The sequence below is a fragment of the Uloborus diversus genome, chromosome 10 (genome assembly GCF_026930045.1).
Source record: "Uloborus diversus isolate 005 chromosome 10, Udiv.v.3.1, whole genome shotgun sequence".
In the NCBI taxonomy this organism is placed as follows: Eukaryota; Metazoa; Arthropoda; class Arachnida; order Araneae; family Uloboridae; genus Uloborus; species Uloborus diversus.
This window is the reverse complement of record NC_072740.1, coordinates 50,566,192-50,588,897: the sequence shown is the minus strand read 5'-3', so window position 1 is coordinate 50,588,897 and position 22,706 is coordinate 50,566,192. Positions and strand designations below refer to the sequence as shown.

The 22,706-nt window shown below is 31.1% G+C and overlaps 1 protein-coding gene across 2 annotated transcripts in view; it reads right to left on the bottom strand.

Annotated features, from left to right (window-relative positions):
- The window catches only part of LOC129231601 (cytosolic purine 5'-nucleotidase-like), a 125,405-nt gene that overhangs the window by 31,227 nt on the left and 71,472 nt on the right, over positions 1 to 22,706 (bottom strand). For both annotated transcript variants that reach the window (XM_054865964.1, XM_054865963.1), the window contains 9 exons: positions 22,585 to 22,658; positions 15,759 to 15,876; positions 10,951 to 11,046; positions 8,975 to 9,063; positions 8,835 to 8,892; positions 8,420 to 8,513; positions 7,315 to 7,394; positions 5,516 to 5,576; positions 1,207 to 1,248 (listed from right to left, as the gene is read on the bottom strand). In XM_054865964.1, the coding sequence (XP_054721939.1) occupies positions 1,207 to 1,248; positions 5,516 to 5,576; positions 7,315 to 7,394; positions 8,420 to 8,513; positions 8,835 to 8,892; positions 8,975 to 9,063; positions 10,951 to 11,046; positions 15,759 to 15,876; positions 22,585 to 22,658 (712 nt within the window). The remainder of the gene's footprint in view (positions 1 to 1,206; positions 1,249 to 5,515; positions 5,577 to 7,314; positions 7,395 to 8,419; positions 8,514 to 8,834; positions 8,893 to 8,974; positions 9,064 to 10,950; positions 11,047 to 15,758; positions 15,877 to 22,584; positions 22,659 to 22,706) is intronic.

Genomic DNA, 22,706 nt, shown 5'->3' with positions numbered 1-22,706 from the left:
CTGCAAAGTGATTTCTTTGTCTTACAGATTAAGTCAAAGTCGCGACTTAAAATGACTAAAATTCACAACTGACTCAATCCCTAAAATGAAGGAATCACTTTGTGGAATTTGCTTCAGAACTATTCCAGAGATTTCTGGAAAGTAGAACGCTCCATTCAAACTACCGACAGAACAAGCGCTGGCTGCATATGTCCTCTTAGCGAACTTCCATAGTGAAAAACGGGTTGTACACAATGCTGGCGACTACATTGAAAGATAGTAAACCTTAGTGGCATACATCACTCTTGTATCAGGTGTAAATGAATAGTTGTCACACAATCATGTTCCAGTCCTCATATATTTAGTTTGTTTCTTTTAAGGTACAAAGTTTATAAAATTAATTGGAAACCTTTTGCACCATTTACAACATGTCTGTATAAAATTTTTACATATGTCATTGGATGAATGACAATATGTAAAAATTTTATACAGACAAAATACATATACTTGAAAAACTAAATTATAGTATCCAGACATAGTTTAAAAATATCCTAAATAATAAGAAAGAGGTTTTAATTTTACTATTGATATTTTAATCTTAATGTATGGTGTTGAAATGCAATGAGATCAGCAAATTTAACTTTGAATAAACTCATGTTGAATAAAATGCGACAGCACTTTTTAATAATACAGTAAAATCCCAGACAAGATCAAAAAAAAAAAAAAAAAAAAAGAAACCACAGACACAAATCTGTTGTTTAACCACATTACAGACAGCTCAGCATTTTCAAACTCAGAACTATTGGTTTGCACTGAGTTTTTGGAACTATATGTATTTTGATATTTTACATATTAAAATATTGTAAACATAATCTGTGATATATTGTAATTTATATTGTATCAGTATGGTGATTGTATATATTTCTTATTTCTATTTGGCGACACTAGGTTGTGTTTACTTCAGTATGCACTCCTGTGAATAAAAGTTCGTTAATCTCTATCTGGTATTCATGAGTCATGGTATTCTTTCTTGAAGTATTATTCATGATATAAAGTATGCAGCATTGCACTTATTAATCAAAATAAATAAACATTTAAAGCTGCCATAAATTTCTGCACTATTTAATGAACACATTTCATTAACATTTTTCGAAAAACAAATCTAGCAGTTTAAATTTTGGCTTTTTATCAAGCATAATTTTAAAAAAAGTTTTTTGCTGAACTTACTTTTTCTTCAGATGGAAAATCAAATAGATATGACACAATTTTCTGTAACAAAAAAAACGAAAGAAAATAATGAGTAGAGATGCTAAACAATACTGAAAACTAATAAAACAAATTGTCAAAATAAAATTAATAAGATGGTTTAAAAAAAGGTCTATTTTAAAAATGTTTTTACTCCAAATGCAAATAAAAGAGAAATATTTCACTTCAAACCTCTAGAACTCATGCCGTAAGTAAAATACTTACACCAAGAAAAAAAAAAGTATATCTGGTATTCTATGTGATAGGGGAAGATGCTGCTCCCTGAAGCTTCTCTTCTAACCTTCTCTTTCGGATTGATGGTTTTACAATTATTATCCTGCCTGTCAGTGTGGGAGATGGGGGGGGGGGGGGGGGGGTTGTTTGCTAGTTGGAATATCCAAATTGTGAGTGTTTCTCACTGAGAAAGTTTTGGTAGAATTTTCTCTTCTTGAATGTGAGTCTTTTCTCATCAAGCAAATGCTTGGGTGATTTACTAAAAACTTGTTTCTATTTTGTTTTGTCAAACATTGAACAAGATATGTACCTAAATAGACTAAAGTAAATGAGCAATTAAATGTTATGCTTGTCGAGTCAAAGATAAATGGTTGGTGTGAGAAAAATTCTTATGTGCAATTTCTCAGGAGACCCATTTGGGTGTGAGTTCTGGAGGGAGAAAAGAAAAATAACTTTTATATACAGTCGACTCCCGCTACAACGCGATTCGACCTACGCGAAATGGCTACAATGCGAATTTTTATGAGTAACAAATTTTAGACCTTATGCGAATTTTTTGCCCACAACACGAATTTTTTCACTGACAGACAAACTTCCCACACCAAACTAGTCTACGCATCGTGTAGCTAGTGCATCAAATAACCACTCAGCATCTTTCATTTATTTTTTCATTCTAAATATTAAATTTGATGAAATATAATGACACCTTAGTGCACTGTTTCATCCAAAGTTTGAAGATGCGAAGAAAAAGAAAGTTTTTGGAAAGGAAAAAAGGCTAAGATTCTTGATATGCTTGAACAACTACAAAACGTCGACGGTGGTGGGACAGTATGAGTGAATCTCCCATATGTACAAATAAAAGTCAAAACAAAAAGATATTCGTAACAGTTCAGAACTTGGTATCAATATTGAAGCTAGCAGAGCAGTCTAGCAAAGAAAATATTATGAAAATGGAAGCTGCTCTTGTATTGTGGATTAATAAAGAGATCAGGAAGAGGAGATGTTGCCACAAATTGAAACCTCACAAAAGAAAAGGAGAAGCAACCGTATTTAAAAATGTATTAGATAAGAATAACGATCTAATCATGGAGCAGAAATCATCACATTCTTCATTTTTAAACTCTTAAATAGTGTTACTACATCTACTGTGCAGTACTGTGATAGTGCATCATTTTATTATCACTACATTCTGTGTTTTACCTTCGTGTGTCTTCCCTCCCATTGGTCATTCATTTGTGCATCTTAAAGTATTTCATGTTGAACAAAACAATTTTTTATTTTTAAATACAGTAAAAGTTTAGTTCTTTATGCAAAAAACTGTAGTGTATGGTTGAGGAATACTTCAGAGCAGTTTGAGGGGTGTTTATAAATGTCTTAAAGAATTTAGTATGCTTTAAAAAATTACTATGCATATATTTTTGCTCAACGTGAAATTTTGACTTACTAGAGTCTTGGAACGCATTCCTCGCGTAAGTCGGGACTCGACTGTATGGTGTTACGTATAGCCTTACTTTATCAGCTGTCAGTATAACAAAAGAAAATAAACAAATTTGACTCCTTTAGAGTGAGATATTTTTCATTATGAGTGATATAAGTGATGGGAATCACTCACAGAGGGATGACATCTGCAGAAAACGTCTGTCTGCATCACAGCATATTCAGTTTGTGTTTGAATTTCCTACAGGTCTAGAAGATAACCTTTTTAAAAGAATTTAAATTCATCAACATCCAGTTTTTTCTCAACACCCTTCTTTCTTTTCTCCACAACATCCCAGCTACTCTATGAGCTTCAGCCTATGGCATAGTCTGTCATAGGACATTTCGGAAAGATCAACAGCAAATAAGTCTTCAAGCATTGCTTTAAGGTAACTGAAAGAAGCACTCTTGATATAAAAGAGCCCTGATATGATCAAGAAATCATGGCACAATTTGACCATTAAGAATCCTTAGCTTTGCATTAGTGAATCTGTGGATAGACAGGTTTGGTGAAATTGATTTTGAGGGTTTTGAGCAAGTTTCTATAGAGCAGGTTATAGATTACATTGTTTATTATCTTCATTATGGAGCTGGAGGTGGACAGCAATGAGTTTATAAAAAAAGTATAGTCAGGAGTTGACCATTAAGTGGTAGATGGAGCTAGCTAAATTCTGTGTCACAGTAAGAAGTTAAGGGTAAGATTTTTTTACAGAGTGAAGAAAGAGAGTGCCTTGGCAAATCAAAAATTTTCTAGCAAAATAGGGAACATTCTGAGTGTACTTGTACCATGCATGAACATTATTCTAACTAAACAGCAAGGGAAAAGCGTCAACTGCCACAGAGCCCTTGGTTTTTACACATAATGTCAATTCAAATATGGTATCATGTACATATGTAAGGACAGTTATAAAGGTTTCCATCCCCAAAAGCAAAATTCAAGCTCTTTCGGGACTGTAGCTATGCCTTTAACTATAGTTCTGTGTCTCATTTTTGCTAAATTCAAAAGTGGGAGAAGCAACAAATGTTTTTAAATAGCATTTTTATATTGAAATGAATGCACAACAAATACTCCATTTTCATATTACAAATATGATTGAAGTTTTTTATTAATGGAATGCATAATGCAATTTTTCTCTAAGCCCTGAGAAAACATTGCTTTGCTTAATGACTGTTTTGTATTAAAAGTAAGAATCTGGAATGAATTATGCTTGTAAAACGAGGAATCATTGTATCTCCACTTTTATGATTACAATACATACATCTTTTTTTTAAATGTTATTCCTGTTTCCCACCACTTGGTTGAAATAAAAAAAAAATAAAAATCAAACTGAACTGATATATCTTAAGAATATGCTTTTCTGGTGACCTTTTGAATGAAACAATCTTAAAGTTTATCATGAGATGGTACAAGCAGCATAATATTGAAAATAAAAGTTTAATTTTTTCAACACAAATTTATCAGTTGTGCATTTTGTATTTTTTGATTCATTTTTGATTTTATTAAAACAGTTTTATGTGTATTACATGTATGGAAATAATCCAAAATATGTAAACATATTTATATTATACTTGTTACAAAATATATAACCATACAATAGTAAATACTTTGTGCAGAAGTAAATGTAATATAGAGCTTTTGAGCCAAATACCTTGATATTTAGAACTTAGGACTACATAACAAATCTATATATATAAAAAAATGAATGTTTGTCTGTATGTCATCCATGAACTCAAAAACTACCCGCCAGATTTGGCTGAAACTTTCACCGTTTGTTATTTTTGGTACTGGGAATGCTTATAGACCAGTTCGAAAAAAATCCGATCGATAGTTCCTTTTTTATTCCAATTTAAGTCACAATCCATTGGATAAATACGAATAAAATTATCGGCTGCAGAAATTAATTCGCGTGAAAGATCTCATTGATAAGAAGTTAGCTGTTGCCATTTTTCTTGAGTTTGAACAAATAAATTCTTTCTTTATTGTTTTATGGCTTTTCATGCAACGGGGGGATTTAAAACTTTTTCTATTTGATATTTTTAGCGATTGATTGATCTTGCAAACTGCGTGAGTACAAAATTTGAGTACAGTCACGGCTTCACTTGATACCTGGACCGATTATTATGAAAATTGCTATATATATGTATTTTTCCAAGGAGAAGGTGCATAATATGCTCATTGAAGCCACTCGCCACCAGGTGGCACTGCATAGTAGCAACTTCTGCCCCGTTCAACTGATTGTCATGAAAATCAGTATAATGATGTATTCTTTTGTTGGCGTAGCAACGCACGTCGGGTACAGCTAGTTTTTTTATAAATTAAGATTCAAAGGAATAGCTGTCATAGATTTTGTTGTAAGGATATTTCTTTTAAATTCAATTCTAAACAAAACATAAAAACTCAGTCATAAATCTTTCAAAATTAATGATTTCTAAGCAAATTTTGGTATGATTGTTGGTATCCAGCTGGTGAAATAATAATAATAATAAAAATAAAAACATCTTAAAAAGAAATTACCCAGTTTTGCTTCAAGAAAAGGATAATTGAGCAATTAGCAACAGTAAAAAGAGAAATAATACTTACAGCAGTATAAGCATAATCACTATTAGTGAGAAGGAAGGTTTTTTTTCCCAGTTCACGCATTCTAAATGAAAGAAAAAAAAATGTATTAAAATGAAAGATGAACATGCTCAAGGGTGCCCATATGCAAAATTGTAAGGGGGGGGGGGGGCTCAGATATTTTCCCCATGGTAACTGATTTTAGTGCAGATTAGAGTTATTAAAATTTGACATTTTTAATAACTTATTCATTAATGGCAGAAGAAGGAATGTCTTTACATTTTTGCAAAGAAAAAGTACTAAAAGCAAGGAAGTTCTAAATTCTAAGGGGAGGGAGTGCTTGAGCCCCCACTTGCTCCCCCCATATGGGAGCCCTTGAACACACTATTGAAAAAAACATCTGCAGTTGAATCCATTCATGTGACAGTAAAATCATAAAAAAATCAAAAAAATAGAGCAGAAAATATATTGCATGGCAATGCTAAAGCTTAAAAAATTCTATAACTAATTAACTTTAATACATGGTGTTAAAAATTCTTGCAAAATATTTGAAGAGGTGATAAATGAGTTCATATGGAGGAAAAATCAACATAGATACCTAGTCTATCTCCAGTTTATCTCAAGTTATTAGACCAAAAAATGTCTGAACCTTAAAAAAACCCATTTTCTGTAGCTTCTAAAAACACTGCACAAAGTCAGAATACTTGAAATGCTAGTAGTGATGCAATCCTGACACCTGCATTGTCGCAAATGGAGACTTTGAAAAAACTCCCATTGTTTCTTGGATGATGCCAGAAACAAGAGTAATCATTCTAACAATGTCCTCTTCATAGTCGATGTGGCTACCATATGCAATATTTTTTTCAAAATCTAATACAAATTTCTTTTACTATACAATTTGATTGTCAGCCAGCAAAGTACATAATAATTATTTTAATTTAGTATTAATAACTTTTTTTGGCAGATGATATAATAAATTTCCATGTATTTACACAAGAATAAAAGTGGTCAATTTGACAATATGCAAAATTGTCAAATTCTGATTTGTCAGCAATTTGATATTCTTTCTATAGGGTACAGTTATAGGTGGAAGTATTTTCAGAATAATAGGGTGATACCAATATAAAAAGGGTTTGGGGAAAAAATAAAACTGCAATAAAATACCAAAAATGCAAAAAAAAAATCTAGCTACAATGGTGTATATAAAGAGGATGAATATTTACTTATGAACATTTAAGGCTGAGTCGTGCATATATGAGCTCCATGTCACCCAAGGTAACGTAAATAATGCAACCCCCCCTATTGCAAATACATGATATTTGTCACTGGCCCGTTGAGTCGGCAGTCTGTTTTTGTTGGAATTTCGGTCTCTCTTTTCTGCTTGTCAGTTTGGTTTCAACAACTTCATTTTACTTCAGAAGGGCATTATTTAAAATACAGTTTTTACAAACCTGTCAGCTCATTATTTTTCAACATTTATTCCTTCTATTTTTTGTTACATATATAACTGAATTTTCTCTTTAATTTTATTATGTAGTCTGCATAAACTGAATTTTCATAAATCTAAGTTGTCAGCTCCGATCAACCCAGAGTATTGATACTCTATTGTACATACGTATACACATAGCAACAAAAAATGTATGACTTACAGGTAATGTTATAATATATTACATCATTGAAAAGATGTCAAGATAGTTTGTGACAAAAAAGGAATTTTCACTGGAATGCATAAGAAAGAATAGTATAATCTTGATCATAGAAAAGCAGCATGTAACACAATACATGCGTACAAAGAGCAGAATTATTATAAAGTGTTCATTTACCTTTTAAAAAGCATTGGAAGACGTTCATCTTTGTTCACATACTTTTCAAGATTATTTACAGTATCATCTTTCAAAGTTCCCTATGTGGAGAAAAAAAGTTTCAAACATTTGAAAGCATAAAAAAAAAGCATTAAATATTATTAATGGCAAATGAGAGGGAAAGTTTTATAGTACATTATTACAATTGGTGTTTTAATATTCAATCTATAAAGATAGCAGCATTGCAAGAAAGGTTGTTTTAACCAGTACAACAGTTATACCAGCACAACAGTTACACCAGTGCCACAGGGAAAAGGTTCACTATGTAATGAAACAATATATGAACACATATTTTGTTGAAATTGAATGAAAATTTAATTTTTATTATAGGGTGGAAAGAGTAAAAAATTATAATTTCACATCATTTGTACCATTACACAAATTTTCATATTATTATTTAATATTTTAAACTTATTTCCAAGCAAACAAATACATTTCAAAAAAGCAACAAAAGTTAAAATAAAATATTATCATTTCAGGCATTTAAGTTAGGTGGAGCAATCTAAATCGTGAACTATTTTTCAATATTTTGTACAAAACCAATACCAAAAAATTTATATGAAACAATCAAAAGTTTAAAAAATATATTACATTTAACATTTGCTAACTAACCCATTGATTTTATGCTGAATATGATTTAATACTGATACATTTTGCATGAAATAACTATCTATGTTTCATTTAAGAAAACAAAACATGTTTCAGTCATTATTTTGTGAATATTTTTATTTAAAATTAGATTACTGCTTTGAATAGAGCTGTAATTCCATGTGAAATAACAAAGGAGACAAAATAAAATTAACAAATAAATTAAAAAACTCAAAGTTAATGTTAAATATGATGTACCAGCAATCTGTAAGAGTTGTTTGCACTCTCAGGGAGCCTAATGTACTAGCATCTTATTTAACCTTTTTATTATTATATTGAACAGTAACTTTGGTCACATGACGAGAGTAGCTTGTCACTGTATGGTATGCCTTGAAAACCTGATAATTACAGATTGGTCAATCTTTCTGCAAAGGAGAAAAACATTGGAAAATACTTGATTTTTATATTCAGAACTTACTCTTGTGTGTACATAGTCTGTAGCATCTCTGACGTCTTGGAAGATTGATTCATAAGACATGAAAATGTTTCCAGTTTTAATTCCATTCTTACCCCTAAAATAAACACAATTTAAGATAAATGTAAATAAGGTTAATGAAAAATGTAGCTGCTGATTTTATTTGTTGCATTGAGGGGAAAAAAAAGACTATTGATAGGGGGTTTTGTCCAAATTAATTCAGAAATTTTAGGAACAAATATTCATTTTCTGCAAAATGCATTACTTTATTAGAAATAATCAATGTACTTGAAGCAGAAAATAGGAAATAATCCAATAACCTATCATAGAATTATAAATTGAAGAAACTAGTCCGAGTGTTGTTCATAGAAAGCTATTGGTTAGTCAGTTTTTAACTAGGGAAAAGAATCGTACTTACGGAATGTAACATTGTGACGTAGAAAAGTAGCCAACTAAGCAAGCCAGCAGATAAGCCTCTAAAAAAAAATAAATTGTAACTTAATAAAGTTAGAAATTTGGTAAGAATATTTAAATTTTATAAAAATATTAATTTACTACCTGGCAAATGAAACAAAGTGTTTAAAATATATATCCGATTCTCATCCAGCTGTATAAATTTGTTCGGATATAGGGCATAAATTTCTGACCTAAAATTATGAAACCACATACAAAATTAACCAAATCAACTCATAATCTACTATTTATATCAGTAATCAAAAGAGCAAAAAATGCAAACTTAAAATGGGTCAGAATTGGGAGGCATGAGGAGTCTCCTATCCGCCACCTGACAATATTTTAATTGTGTTATTAACCTCTTATTTGCTGAGGAAAAGATGAACAATTCATTCTACAGTGAGTTTTTTTTACACACAGAAGCGTAGTTATGTAATGAATTAGAGCAGGGTTTAATCTACATGGGAATTCACAAGAGTTCAGCCCCTACTTCATTAGAAGTTAAGCACTGTATTAGGAAGAAATAAGTGCAAGTGTTACTGTCTAAGTGCAAGTATGCAAGTGTTCCTTAGGGTTCTCCCCCAGAAAAATTTTGATTTTGAATTTGTAAAATACGTAATGCATTCTATCTGTGACGAGGTTATGGGAAGGTATGGGATTCGGAACTTACTTTGGAACTCTCAAAATTCAAGATCGAAAAAATGCCATTTTGTGCGATATTTAGTGATGCCAGGAAAAGGGAGATTTGAAGACCATTAAATGGAAATGTTTTCAAAATATAAGTGCTAAAAACGCATTTGCAGGCCATCTTTGGTAATGTTGGGGGAAAGGTTGTGGTGACCTGATCGGTAAGGCATCAGACTTGCAACTGAAAGATCACGGGTTTGATGTCAGTCGGTCTAAGATCCTCCGTGTTAATTAATGGTGACTGGGCATGTTAAGGATGTCGTGGTCACAAAGTCCTCTAAGTTCCCACTCCAAATCAATACCTCTAAGGTGCTGGATTAGGGATTGCTTGGTTTCTGGCTTTGATAAAAAAAAAAAAACTATCTTTCTTCAGAGCCCTACCAAACCAGTTTAACAATGTAATGATAGGTATGGGGGGCCTTGGAGTGTAACAAAAATAACAATAGGGGAATGGGGTTTGGCGACCACACCCTGGTAACTTTTCGAAATTAATTTTTAAAAACACAACTTTAGCCAATCTTCGATGATGTTACATGACGGGGTGTTCAGGGATTCTCGCTCCAAGAGTTTTAAAAATCAGTCCTGAAAACACAACTGTGGGCCATCTTTGATGAGGTTACAGGGAAAGAATAGAATTTGGAACATTCTCAACTAAATTGAAGTTCTGTTGACAGCACTTTCAGACCACCTTCATTGTTTTTTGAGGTAAGGCTTCCCCAGGAAAATTTTTCCGACATTGTCCTGAAATTGCATTTGTAGACAAAATTTTATGATATTGGAAGAAGAACTTTCCCATGAAATTTTTTCGAAATTGGAAGTAATAAATATGGGATTGTTGGTCGCTTTTGATGAAGTTAGAAGGAGGGATGGATTTAGGTACTCCCCTCCAGAAATGTTCAGAAATTCAAGTTAGTAAAACTCAGTTTCAGATAATTTCTGTAGATGTTATAAAAAGGGATCTTTTGGGACTTTCCCCCGAGAAATTTTACCATAGCCCCCCCCCCCCCCATGGCGCCCCCCCCCGCGAGTATGACCCTGTAGCCAGAGTATCTACTCCAAGAAAAAACAAAACACTGAAATTAATGCACAAAACAAAGGGTTGGCTCCCAGATGCAGAATATGATTTTAAAAGTAAATAAATGAACTAATAATGAAGAAAACATGATATTATAGCAAAATTGTCTTATTCAAAATTCAAAATATAATCTAGGTATTAGTGAGTATGTTTAATGGTGATCATAAACAAAAAAAAAGTGACTAAAAAGTTAAATTGACTAATTCATAGCATTATCTAGTGCGCCAAATACATTACTTAATTTTTTTTATAGGAATAATGGTAGGAAAAGAATATAACTTGATGAATAATAAAAAGAGAATGCAACTAAAATACTGACGTTTTGAGAAATTTGAATCCATGACAGCACACCAATATGTTACCATATGCATCAACTTTTAGCAGATTACCAAACAAGGTATCAAACCATAAACCTCTGAAAAAACAAAACAATAATACTAAATTAAGTAACAGTACTTTAAAACGGCCGTAAAAATAATGTACTTTTAAAATAGCAATTTTGTAAAAAAAAAAAATAGTTTCTTTAATTCTTAAAACGAAATAATTAACATAGAATTACTTCTCCATTAAATTTTAAATCACTGTAACACACTGTAGAATCACATTTGAAGAAACAAAATTTTAAAAACTGTACACTATACAACTTACTATGAATAGGTATGACTGTATCTACAAAAATTTAATGATGTAAAAATTGTACATTTTTATACTAAAAAAGTAAATTTAACAAAAGCTTTGCAAATACACATGAAAATAAGTTTATATTTGCACAGATACTGCGAGTTACTGTCATCAGTAGACAGCAATTCTTTAACCTATTTTGTTTTTTGTTACCTTTCACATCTTATACAGCTGTGCTAGTGGCTATTCTCCCAAGAGATTGTGCACCACTACAGCCGATGGTGCAAAAAGATTGCACATATGCTATGAATATAGGTGCAGTAAATAAAATAAAATAGAATGAAAATATACTTATTTTTTGCACACTTATTTTTTAACCACCTTTTAAGAGTATATATAATAGATTGCCAAACATTTACCTTACATCATATGTTTAGTATTTCAATTTTCAACTGCAATAAGCTTTTGGGAAAAAAAAATGTATCTTGGTTTTATGTCTTGCATTTGTCTACTATAAGGAAGTAAAATTATTTAGGATAAACAGAAAGCAGATACTACTGAGATAAGGCTCATTTGCAGCAATATTCGAAAATTTTAATGTTTAACTAAAATGTCTAAGAAAAACTTCCATTTTAGCAAATGCAGGTTCGTACCATATTTTCTAGAATATAATCAGCAGATAGTATGCTCTGGAGGGTAAAAATTAAAAACAAAATCGGCGGAGAATATGCAGTAGCACATAATCCACAAAAAAAAAAAAAAAAACCATGTTGCTTCTTATTTGTTAGTTTGTCATACAATTGGCCCTGGCATATAATACACACCAAATCATTAAAATTTTTAACACTGTTCATTTTTCCAATATAGTCAGAAAATCAAGTGCTGGGGATCATTCTTTTCCATAAAAACAAGTATTCTAATACAATGCCATTAGAGCAGTGGAGCAATCTATGCTCACGGGCCTACATTTGGCCTACAAAACTGATTCTTATGGGCCATTGTAATATTCAATGTTAAAAATCAAAAACTACATTCTGGAAACTTCCAAAACAACCAACCATCAATTTTTGGTTTGTAATATCCCTTACATTTCCATGTTTTCCCAAGTTATTAATGTATAAAAAAAAGATCAACTATATTTAAATTTTATATGTGTTCTGGATTGTGAGATTCACCTTAATGTGCGGTGTAGTCCTTGAGGGAAAAAATGTTGTGTACCACTACATTAGATGATACCTCATTAGCAAAGTTTATCAAACAGCACTAAAGGCTTCTCATTTTTTGGGCTACCTAGTCAATTTATATCCAAAAAGTAGATCATAGGTTAAAAAAAAATTTTTTTTTTGGATAATGTTGGTGATTCAAGCAGATAGATCAACAAAAATCGATCAGAAAAACATTTTGCGCATTTTCTTTAATAACCTGCAAAAGGTTTTACAATTTCAATTTCAATTTTTATTTTTATGTTACAACAGGGTTTTCTACACCAACCACCACAAAAGTTTGTGTGTCTATGGTGTTTTTCTGCATCTATTCAAAAAATATTCCTTGACAAGTAAACTTTTCCCGATTTGGACACCTTATCAACATTTCTTTATTTTTTGATTTTGTTTTTTTTCTGCCCCACTCGACAGGCAGTATATTTTAATTTAAGTCGAAATAATAATCACCTAATCAATTTGAATTGAGACAAATTTTACCATTTCTGTGCCGGGTGAATTTACTCATACCTCTCATATTATTAACTCTAAAGCTCAGTCATATTTCAGATCATCTGTAAAACAACAAAATGAGGATGAAGAATATATTTAATAACATGATTGGTTAGTACAGCCCAACTCCAACTATCCAAATCAATTGAGATCAGACCCCAATTGGATAGCCAAAAGTTTGGATAATTGGATTTTTCTGAAAAAAAAAAGGGTTTATTTTAATCTATTTATGAATGTACATTGAAACTGAGGGGAAAAAAATATTTGTAAAGGAAAAGAGCTTTTAATTAATCAAATAGAAAGGTAACACTTTACCTGCTAAGCTTACTTACAAGTGCTGTACATTAGAACAGCATGTACTATGGTACTGTAAATGAATATCATTGCTTGCTGAACATCTTGGTCAAAGTAAGCTGTTTGACTAAATAGGATAATCACGTGCATAGATTTAGTCATTATTTTGAGAATCACAGTAGGTTTTAATCCTTAAACTATATCTCCTGAATTTCAGAGAGTGATTTGGGTAGTTGGAGTTAGGATCATTGGAATTCAACTGTATCACCATACATTAGCACTAGGGGGAGAAGTACAATTAAGTAAGAAATACAATAACTGGCAAGCTGACCAGTATCTATTATTGATAGCACAGTATACCTTTGCAATTATATACCAAATTGAGATTGGCAGTTGGGTGCAAGACAGCACAAAGATATTTTTAAGGATAATTTTCATACTATTTTTGAAAAGACATGCTATAGGACAGAGTTTCCCAAACTGAGGCCTTCAGACACCAGGTGATCCACGGTGCTATCCAGCTAAAATGTTAAATATAGTTGAGATTCAAGGACGAGTAACGATATTTTAACTCAAAAAGAAAGCACATTTATGAGGAATAAAAAGGTTCTTGCCTAAGTACATGCAGAACGCAGGGCCCCCCCCCCCACCGGAAGTTAACACACTACACATTAATTAATTTTGTGTACATGACGAAGTTCAGGTTGTTACAAAATTATATTAAGTAAGCTGTAAACATTGAGGCACATTTTTACAGCTGGGATATTATACTTCAAATAAAACTTTTGCTCCAAAATTTTCAAGACTAAATTTAACAGTCAACATTCAAAATTTCAAAACAAAAGCTGATATAGATCAAATGCAGTCGATTTTGATAATTATGGAGTATCACTGTATTATAAATTTGTTGCATAATATGCTTACGTTTATTCAGAAAAATCATTTGAAGTGAAAGTAAACATTCGACGCTTCAGATTTTCATACAGTCACCAAACTTTGGGCAATCATCCTTTCATTCTGGCCACATAGTCAAGGCCTAAAATATTTAGTGCTTAGAATATATTGATATTATTAGCATACTTCATACTTAATTGAACCTGCACCTGCTGGGCTCCGCTGATTTAGTTAATATGTATTGAATTGTTGAACAAAAGCGTGAGCAAGGACTGGTATTATTGGTTATATACATTTTTAGTATTATAATTACATTTAAAGCATGGATAATACATTGATTACCATGAATGAAACTGTTTCCAGTTTCCGGGGACAGGTGACCGATAGCTAGCAGTGGGCGGTGGCTCCCTAAACTGTTAAAAATTCAGGAAATTTTTATGATAAATATTACTTTAAAATGGAGTGTAGACGGTAGAGAAAAACACTACAGCAAATTATACCGAGAAAAATAAATGACTGCAGCGTCAATTGATACACTACATGATTTACAGTGCAAAGCAGATAACACAAGATTCCCCCTCATTCGGTGTGTTCCAACTTGTACCGTGGTCAGCATAGCCGCCTGCTAATATGAAGGTCCCGAGGTTGATTCTGCTATGTGCATGTTATGTTTTTAAACTCTTGTTTACTCTACCATAAAATTTTACAGCAATATCAATTTTTACGGGAAAAGTTATTGGCAATATGGATGCCAGTAACTTTTACTTTAAAATTTTAGGATTTTTTTAACAGTGTATAGTTGAGGCAAACTTAAGCAGGCAGCATTGTGAAGGCTACGCAAAGCCTAATCACAGCATTATGATGCTACCAGGGTAGTTTTGTCTGAACCATAATTAATAATTAAAATCATAATGCACCATAAAAATACAACTCATATGAAAAATTAACAGACTTAAACTAGGTTAACAGTGTTTTGTTCTTTAACTTCAAAGTTCATTTTTTCTAGTAAACTTGCTGTGGACATTTGGTGACAACATTTTTATTCCTAATTGAATTTCAAACAGAATTTTACTTCTATAACTCAAACTAATAATGTAAGAAATGAAAACCAGACAAGAGCTCTGAAAAATATACAGAACATTGAATAAATAAATGAAAAGGATAAATGAAAAGGAAAAAAAGCATAAAAATATATTAGAAAAAAAATAGATTTAACTTTGTCTTAAATTTATTGTTTTGTGTGCACTGGGGGGGGGGGGGAATTGCGAAGTTTGTAATTTTTCTGGAGGGGTTACATGGAGGTCTGAAGTTTGGGAACCTCTGCTATAGGAAAATCTAATAACATGAACATACTATAATCACAATTATGCTTAATGACCATATGTATCCATGCAAATTGCACATGGCTGGTAAGGCTGTAGCAAAAAAATTTCAAGAAGGTACCATACAGCATTAAAGGCTGCAGATTCATCAGCCTTGGTATAGCATACTCAGATGAATATATCAAAATATTAGTGGAATCAATTTGTTTTACAGAAGTACACTGAGTACATTGTTTCTACTCTTATCAAAGGAAATATCTAAAATAAATTTTAATTTTACTAACCTAATAGGAAAAGCTGGGTCATATTCAAATTCTTTTATTTTAGCAGGATATCCTATGGCAAGTAATCTATCTACTACTAAATGAAACTGTAGAGCTTCAAACTCAGGGCTTTTATATTCTGAAAGAAAAAAAGAAAACAGGTTTCCTTCCATGTTAGGAGAGATTCAAAATAATTAATACAAAAACAACACATTACAAACTTTCAATAACACATGTAGACGCAAGAAAAAAAGTCACCCAAAACATTTAAGAAAGAACAATTAAATATATAATATAAAAAGTATAGAAAATATGGGCTTAAATGCAATCAATAGAAACGTACAAAGCAACTCTAAAATTTTAAATCACTACAAAATGTAGCTATGATAACATATATAATTTCTAGTGAAAATATCAACTTGATATTTTCAGTAAAATGAGTTCCAAAACTCCTACCTAAATATTTATTAAACATTCCAGTTGAAACCTTTCTTTCGAAAAAAAATTAAGTATAGTTTGAGAAAAAATTACATTAATTTAAGAAACCTATAGTAAAATTAATTTCACTTGCAACTTACATTGGGGTTTATATATCCATTTTGAAAAACAAGTAAGCAATCAATTATCAACAGTAAAAACACGCAATGTCTATAGATGCATTTAAAAACATTAAAATAGGCAGACATATTTTGAGGGCAATTGCTATCTTTGTCAGCACCTAGCAGAGAAATGAAAAACTACAGTAGAAGACTGATAGATTGCAGATTTGGGACCAGAGGTTTTACATTACAGAGATTTTGGCATTAAAAAAATCAAAACTTATGAAAAAATATTCAGAATATATCAGTATGTCATCATTGTAGTTAACATAAGTTGTATCATTGTAGTATCATTGTAGTTAAACATCAGAACAGTTTTTAACTACAATGAGTCTCAAAACTCAAAATCACTTATATGCTTCATAACCAAAAATAAGGGGTATTTTTCTGCACTTTCTCTAGCTTCATAGTTTGCATAGCAACTACAATTTTCAAAGACAACCTAGTACTTTTCGACTGAATACTCTTTTTCATTTACAACTTTTAAATTAATATGAAGAAGAGGAAAAAGTTTCAAGATTCAATTTGCCAAGGAATGCTGTCATGTTTGCTATGAAGAATACAGGTTTGCTTGAACAGCAAAACTAATTGTACTAACTTCTAAAAAGTAGTATGGTTCATAGATAATTGCATTTCATGGATCAGGTTTTAGCATTTGGTGAGGCGGTATGGCTGTAAAGAAATTAGAAAATGCAAGTTCAAATCCATGCAGTGGAATCTGAAAAATTTGAGGAATTGCAACTCTTCCACAGTAGCTGGATATTGATTCCAATATCCAGTTCACAGCTGAAAGTGAAAAAATACATTTTTGAATGTGCTAATTTCTAACACAATGGTGAATTTTACACTACCCTTTACAGAAAACTGCTTACAGTTTGTTTCTTTGCCTAACTGTATTCAACCAGGCTTGAAGTCAATTACGAGGGAATGTAATCGATTACGATTATGATTACGGGCACAAAAAAAGAGCGATTACAATTATGATTACGATTATAATTCTCTGGCAAAACGTAATTACGATTACAGCAACTATCCGATTATGTTGGAAATGTAATCGATTACGATTGCAATATGCCGATTATGATTTTGATTACGATTACAGACATACTATAATGTATATATATATCACTCATTTGCATCAACAACGTGATAGTTGAAAATTATGATTTTTGATTTAATATTAAAGAGATAATTAAATTGCAACTACCGTGTAGTATAACCTTAAAGATTATTTATTTTGTATTATTGCGCTGTTGCAGGAAAAGAGCAATATATGAAAGATAAAAAAACATCTAGGAAATTCAAATTGTCTACATTGCACAATGCTACAATGACTGTACAGGTATAGGCACACTCTTATTCAAATGTATACACAGTGCATCTTGTTTTTGACTCAGCTGTTTATTGTTATCTTGCCATTGAAGTAGTTCTGCCTTAGCCCTGGCTCAAGGGCAATAACTTACTGCTAAACTGCTCAACATTTTAGTTTATAATTTCTGAAAATTGTGTAGTATATTTCAGCAATGATATTCTCAATTATTTAGTATATTATCAGTTAATTTATTGCACAGTAATTTTTTTAAAAAAAGAACCTCGTATGGTTTTTTATGCGGAAAAAACTGCAATGTAATAAATTATGCAGAAAGTGTAAATAAAAGATATGGTAGTAAACAATTGAAAATTTGAAAAAAAGGGATTAAATGCATTTAAGTGTAATTAATACTTCAAAGATATCTGGTTTTTTTTCTTTCTTTTTTTTCTCATTCTTTGAGAAGAGAAAAAAATTCCAGCAATGCTAAACAATTGTTGAACTGGAGCAGATGACGCAGAAATAAAAAAAAAATACTAGGGTAATATTATTTTTAGCAAAGATACATATGAGTGTTAGGTCCGTACAACTCTACAGGATCAATTTTATGATCATTTGATAAGCTATTTGCATATGCTTTGATTTCATTCTTGAATCAATCACTTACTGAAGAAATTGCACTTTTAAAAGTGCTAAACGGTTTCAACTTAACACTCATTAAAAAGAAGATTGGGTATAACATGTTTTGCTATGATTTCTACTTTTTAGTCATACAGCTTTTTGTTTTTTTTTTGCATAAATGAGTATTTTATAATAATGTTTATACATCACAGTTTTAATGCAGCAATGAAGTGCAATTTTTCTCACTTTAAAAATGAGGCATGAAAAGATGATTAAATTTCAAAATTTGTGTTAATTCCCTGATACAATAAAACGTAAACACATTTTATAAAATTTATCAATGCAAACTTTTTACTTTCATACATACTCATTAATTAGAGATAATATCAGTTGTAAACATATAAACATGCATTTAAGATGAAACTATGCGAGAAATTATTTTGAAAACATTAAAAAAAAAATCTTATTCACCAGGGTTTAGATTAGATGTCATATAGCAAAAAAAAAATGCAATACGTGTAAAGGCAAGAGTGTTTAAAGAACCACTGAAACACAAATGCGAATTTGGTTTTCTTTTGACAAAATCTTTTTTCAGTCATTCACTACTTTCTCATAAAAGTATTAAAAAAAAAAAAAAAGCTTTTTGTTGTGTGAAACTTAGTTGTACTTTTGATATCATTGTACTTTTCTGCTAAAATACGATTTTGAGGCGGCAATGTGCTTCGCTTGATTGCCTAACATTGACAGATGAAAGGGAAACTGATTAATGAATGACCAATTGTAAGGATTTGGGAAGACGTTCCCAAGAAGCCCTGAAACCTTCCTGTCAAGCCACAGGGTACTAATTGTACTAAACACTTAAGATAGGACTCGATTTATGACTCTCGTTTGCAAACAAGAACGAGTGGGGACGAGCACTGAATAGTCGTTTAAAGAAAGAAGTCGTTTTCTATGTTACTATTGAACTATGTTATCTTTCCATACATTAGTAAAAGGGCGGCTTAAATTTTTTCACTTTTAGAAATCAAGATTACGCAATTACAAGGGGCAAATTACGGATTATTTAACTTAGATTACAGTTATGATTACGCATGAAAATCTTGATTATGAATTCGATTACGATTACGGGAGTATCCCAACGACAGATTACAATTATGATTACACAAAAACGTAATCGATTACTCAGATTACGATCACGTAATCGGCGATTACTCCAAGCCTGATTCAAGTCCTTTCATAAAACCAAAAATAGATGCTTTTTATACATTTGTCAACCATGCAATCGATATTTGTTCCATCACAGCTCTTTTTAATGAAGAACTCATTTTTTTTAATTGAGGTTTGGCCATTGCTAGACCTTATTCTTATTTATCAAATTATTAACACTTATTTCTTTAAAGGTAAAATTATAACATAAACCAAAATGAATCTAGTTTTCTCACAATTTTATTGTTTTATTGTCGTACTCGAAGAATTCTCTATGCGTTGCTAGCAGTGATGGGTTTTGGACTGACCAAAACCGGTTTAGGACAGGACAGGTGGTTTTTACTATCTAAAACTGTCCAAAAGTGTCCGAAACTGTCTTAAACTGTCCAAAACTATGCTAAAGCTAAAGGGGTGCAATCTAATCAATTTTTATTTACTGCAATATTTGTAATGCATATTAATGAGGTTTATATATATATATATATATATATATATATATATATATATATATATATATATATATATATATATATATATATATATATAATGAGTATTTGATAATATTTTTCTCCAAAATGTTCGTTTAAAAAATATTTTACTTAAAGGAATTGCCAATAACTATTACATAACTATGTGGTAATGAGCAAAGGAGTAGACAGTTTTAAGAGGGCCATTGATCTTCACTGGGGATTGTAAATTGACTAGGACCAGTCTAGCTGGGCCCAGAGCCTGTTTCTGGTCGTCACTTTTGTATTTGTATTTATAAAAACTTCCTTATGTAACAACTGGTACAGTTATAAAAGGAAATTCACAACACTACCAAGACAACTAATTTCAGTTTCATTTATAACTCAAAGGAATGTTATTAAATGTTAAATGTGCAATGTTTAGGTGCAAAAAAAAAAAAAAAAAAAAAAAAAAAAAAAAAGCCTCAATTTTTAAATGGTTTTTGCAAACAAGTTTTACATGATGTTTTAACTGAAATTGTTTAAATCATAGATTAAAGAACAAGAAATTGATGATTAAACACTAGTATTATAAAACTTGTGCTATTCTTTTTTTAGTTCATATTTTTAATGTAATACATTCCATAACTACAAAAAATTGTAATTTATTGCATTTAAGTCAATTATTGCACCATATTTTGAACATTTTCTTTTTCACACATGCATAAATGTCAAAAAATTTGGTTAATGAAAAAAAGAAAAAAAAAAAAAAAAAGAAAAAAAAAGAAAAGAAAAAAGAACTCCTGCATACAAATTGAAATTTTTAATGAAGAATTTAATTTCTAGGTAACTAGATTAAAATCAGCCGCATAAATAAGTTACATATATATTTATACTTGAATGTTCACACTGAATTAAACAAAATATATTAAATACTCAAAAAATAATTTTGACACGTTTTGTTCTGTTTTTGACATTTTCTCACAAAATCTAGTTTCTCAAAAAATAGTTTTCGACACTTTCAGATAAAAAGGTTTTGAACAGCATGATAAAAACCTTGCCAACCCTGCTTTCATTTGCAAACATGCATAAACATAGGAAAATTTAGTTTTTATTATTAAAAATAAAATAAAAAATAAAAATAACTCATGCCTACAAATTGAAATTTTAATCAAGAATTCAACTTCTATGTAACTAGATTAAAATCAGCTGCATAAATAGCTGAATGTTCTCATTGAATAAATGCTCAATATAAAATATTACTTTGATACATTTTATTATGTTTTTAATGTTTTCTCACAAAATACAATTTTTCTAAATATATAGTTTTACACACTCTCGAACAGTTTTGGACAGGACGGTAAAAACCAGGGTTTTTACCATAGTGTCCAAAACCTTGCCAACCTCGATTGCTAGTATACTGTAAAAGTTCTTATTTTTGTGCTGTTTTAATTTTTGTGATTTTCGAGAGCCTGCCATAATAGGACAAAATAATAGGAATACCCAGGGGGGGGGGGGTCATAGCACAGATTTTGTCATTGAAGTTTTTAGAGGGGGATGTTTTAAAGGTCTTTCTTCTTTGAGGGAGCAACCCATTTAGGAGGTTCTTTGTGGTATTTGTGGGGGGACGGGGGGGGGGATGAGCACTCATGGTACGAAATGGGTTTGAAGTTGCATATTTTTAATATTTCTACGGTCAATCCTAGCTTAGCAAATGATGAAATCCGATTGGTTTCAGAGCTGTCTTTGAAGTAGACAAAGCAACAATGATGCAATACTTTTCACTTCACTGCTAGGGACTAATAAAGAGGTGATTGCCCTCCAAATCTGTCTGCCTATTTTAATTTTTTCTCATTTGCACCAATTGAGGTTTCATATTTCTAGCACAAAGTACTTAATTTTAATTAAAAAATTAATTTTGCAAATGTCAGCCATTGTGAAGCTAAAGTTACATTACTTTAAAATATGAAACAGCGAAATTAAAATACACTTCCTAACCTAGTTTTGTGTGTTGGCGATCAAGCCAAAGCTAGAAGAGGAACACTGACGTAGTTTCACTCGAAGCTCCAGGGTTTTGCTGTTTCTTTCTTTTGTTGAAGCAGTTTTTATTCTAGATGAACTAATATCAGAGTCAGCAGCCAAATATGTGGAAGAGTTGATAAAGAGATTTCCCTGATATTATAATACAGTACCAAAAATTGCCTTAGTAAGGACACTATTATTACTAATTTATTTGCCATTCTCAGGGTATGGAGTTATCTTTCATCTTACCTTCTTTCTACATAACAACATTTATTCTCATTAAAATGCAACAGTTCTTAAAAAGTTGTTACAGCACAAAAAGAAAATCAAAAATTTGGCAAAGAAAGAGATCAACAAAACAGCATATGTTCCTTGAAGCTTACTAATTGTAGCTCAACTTGAGTCACAGAAAGTGGCTCATCTTTGCAATTGTTACTAGCATGAGCACAGACTATATTTTTACTTTGTAACATACTGTTCATGTTTATATCTATAGACTTGGTATTACAAATATTTATTTCATTCAACACTTCATTATTAATTTGAAATGGAAAATTAAGTTTCAAATTTTATTACTCCTAACCTTTGCTTTGAACTCACATTCAAGTACTTTATAATGGAAAGGGTTAAACAGTTATTCATACCAGCCAATGTGTAATCCATATCAAAGCCAAAGAACTTTATCTTTTCTAAGTGCAAGCTTCGATTAACAAAGACCCTAAAAAGAAAAAAATATTAGCATGCCACGACTACTTAAGAAAGAAAA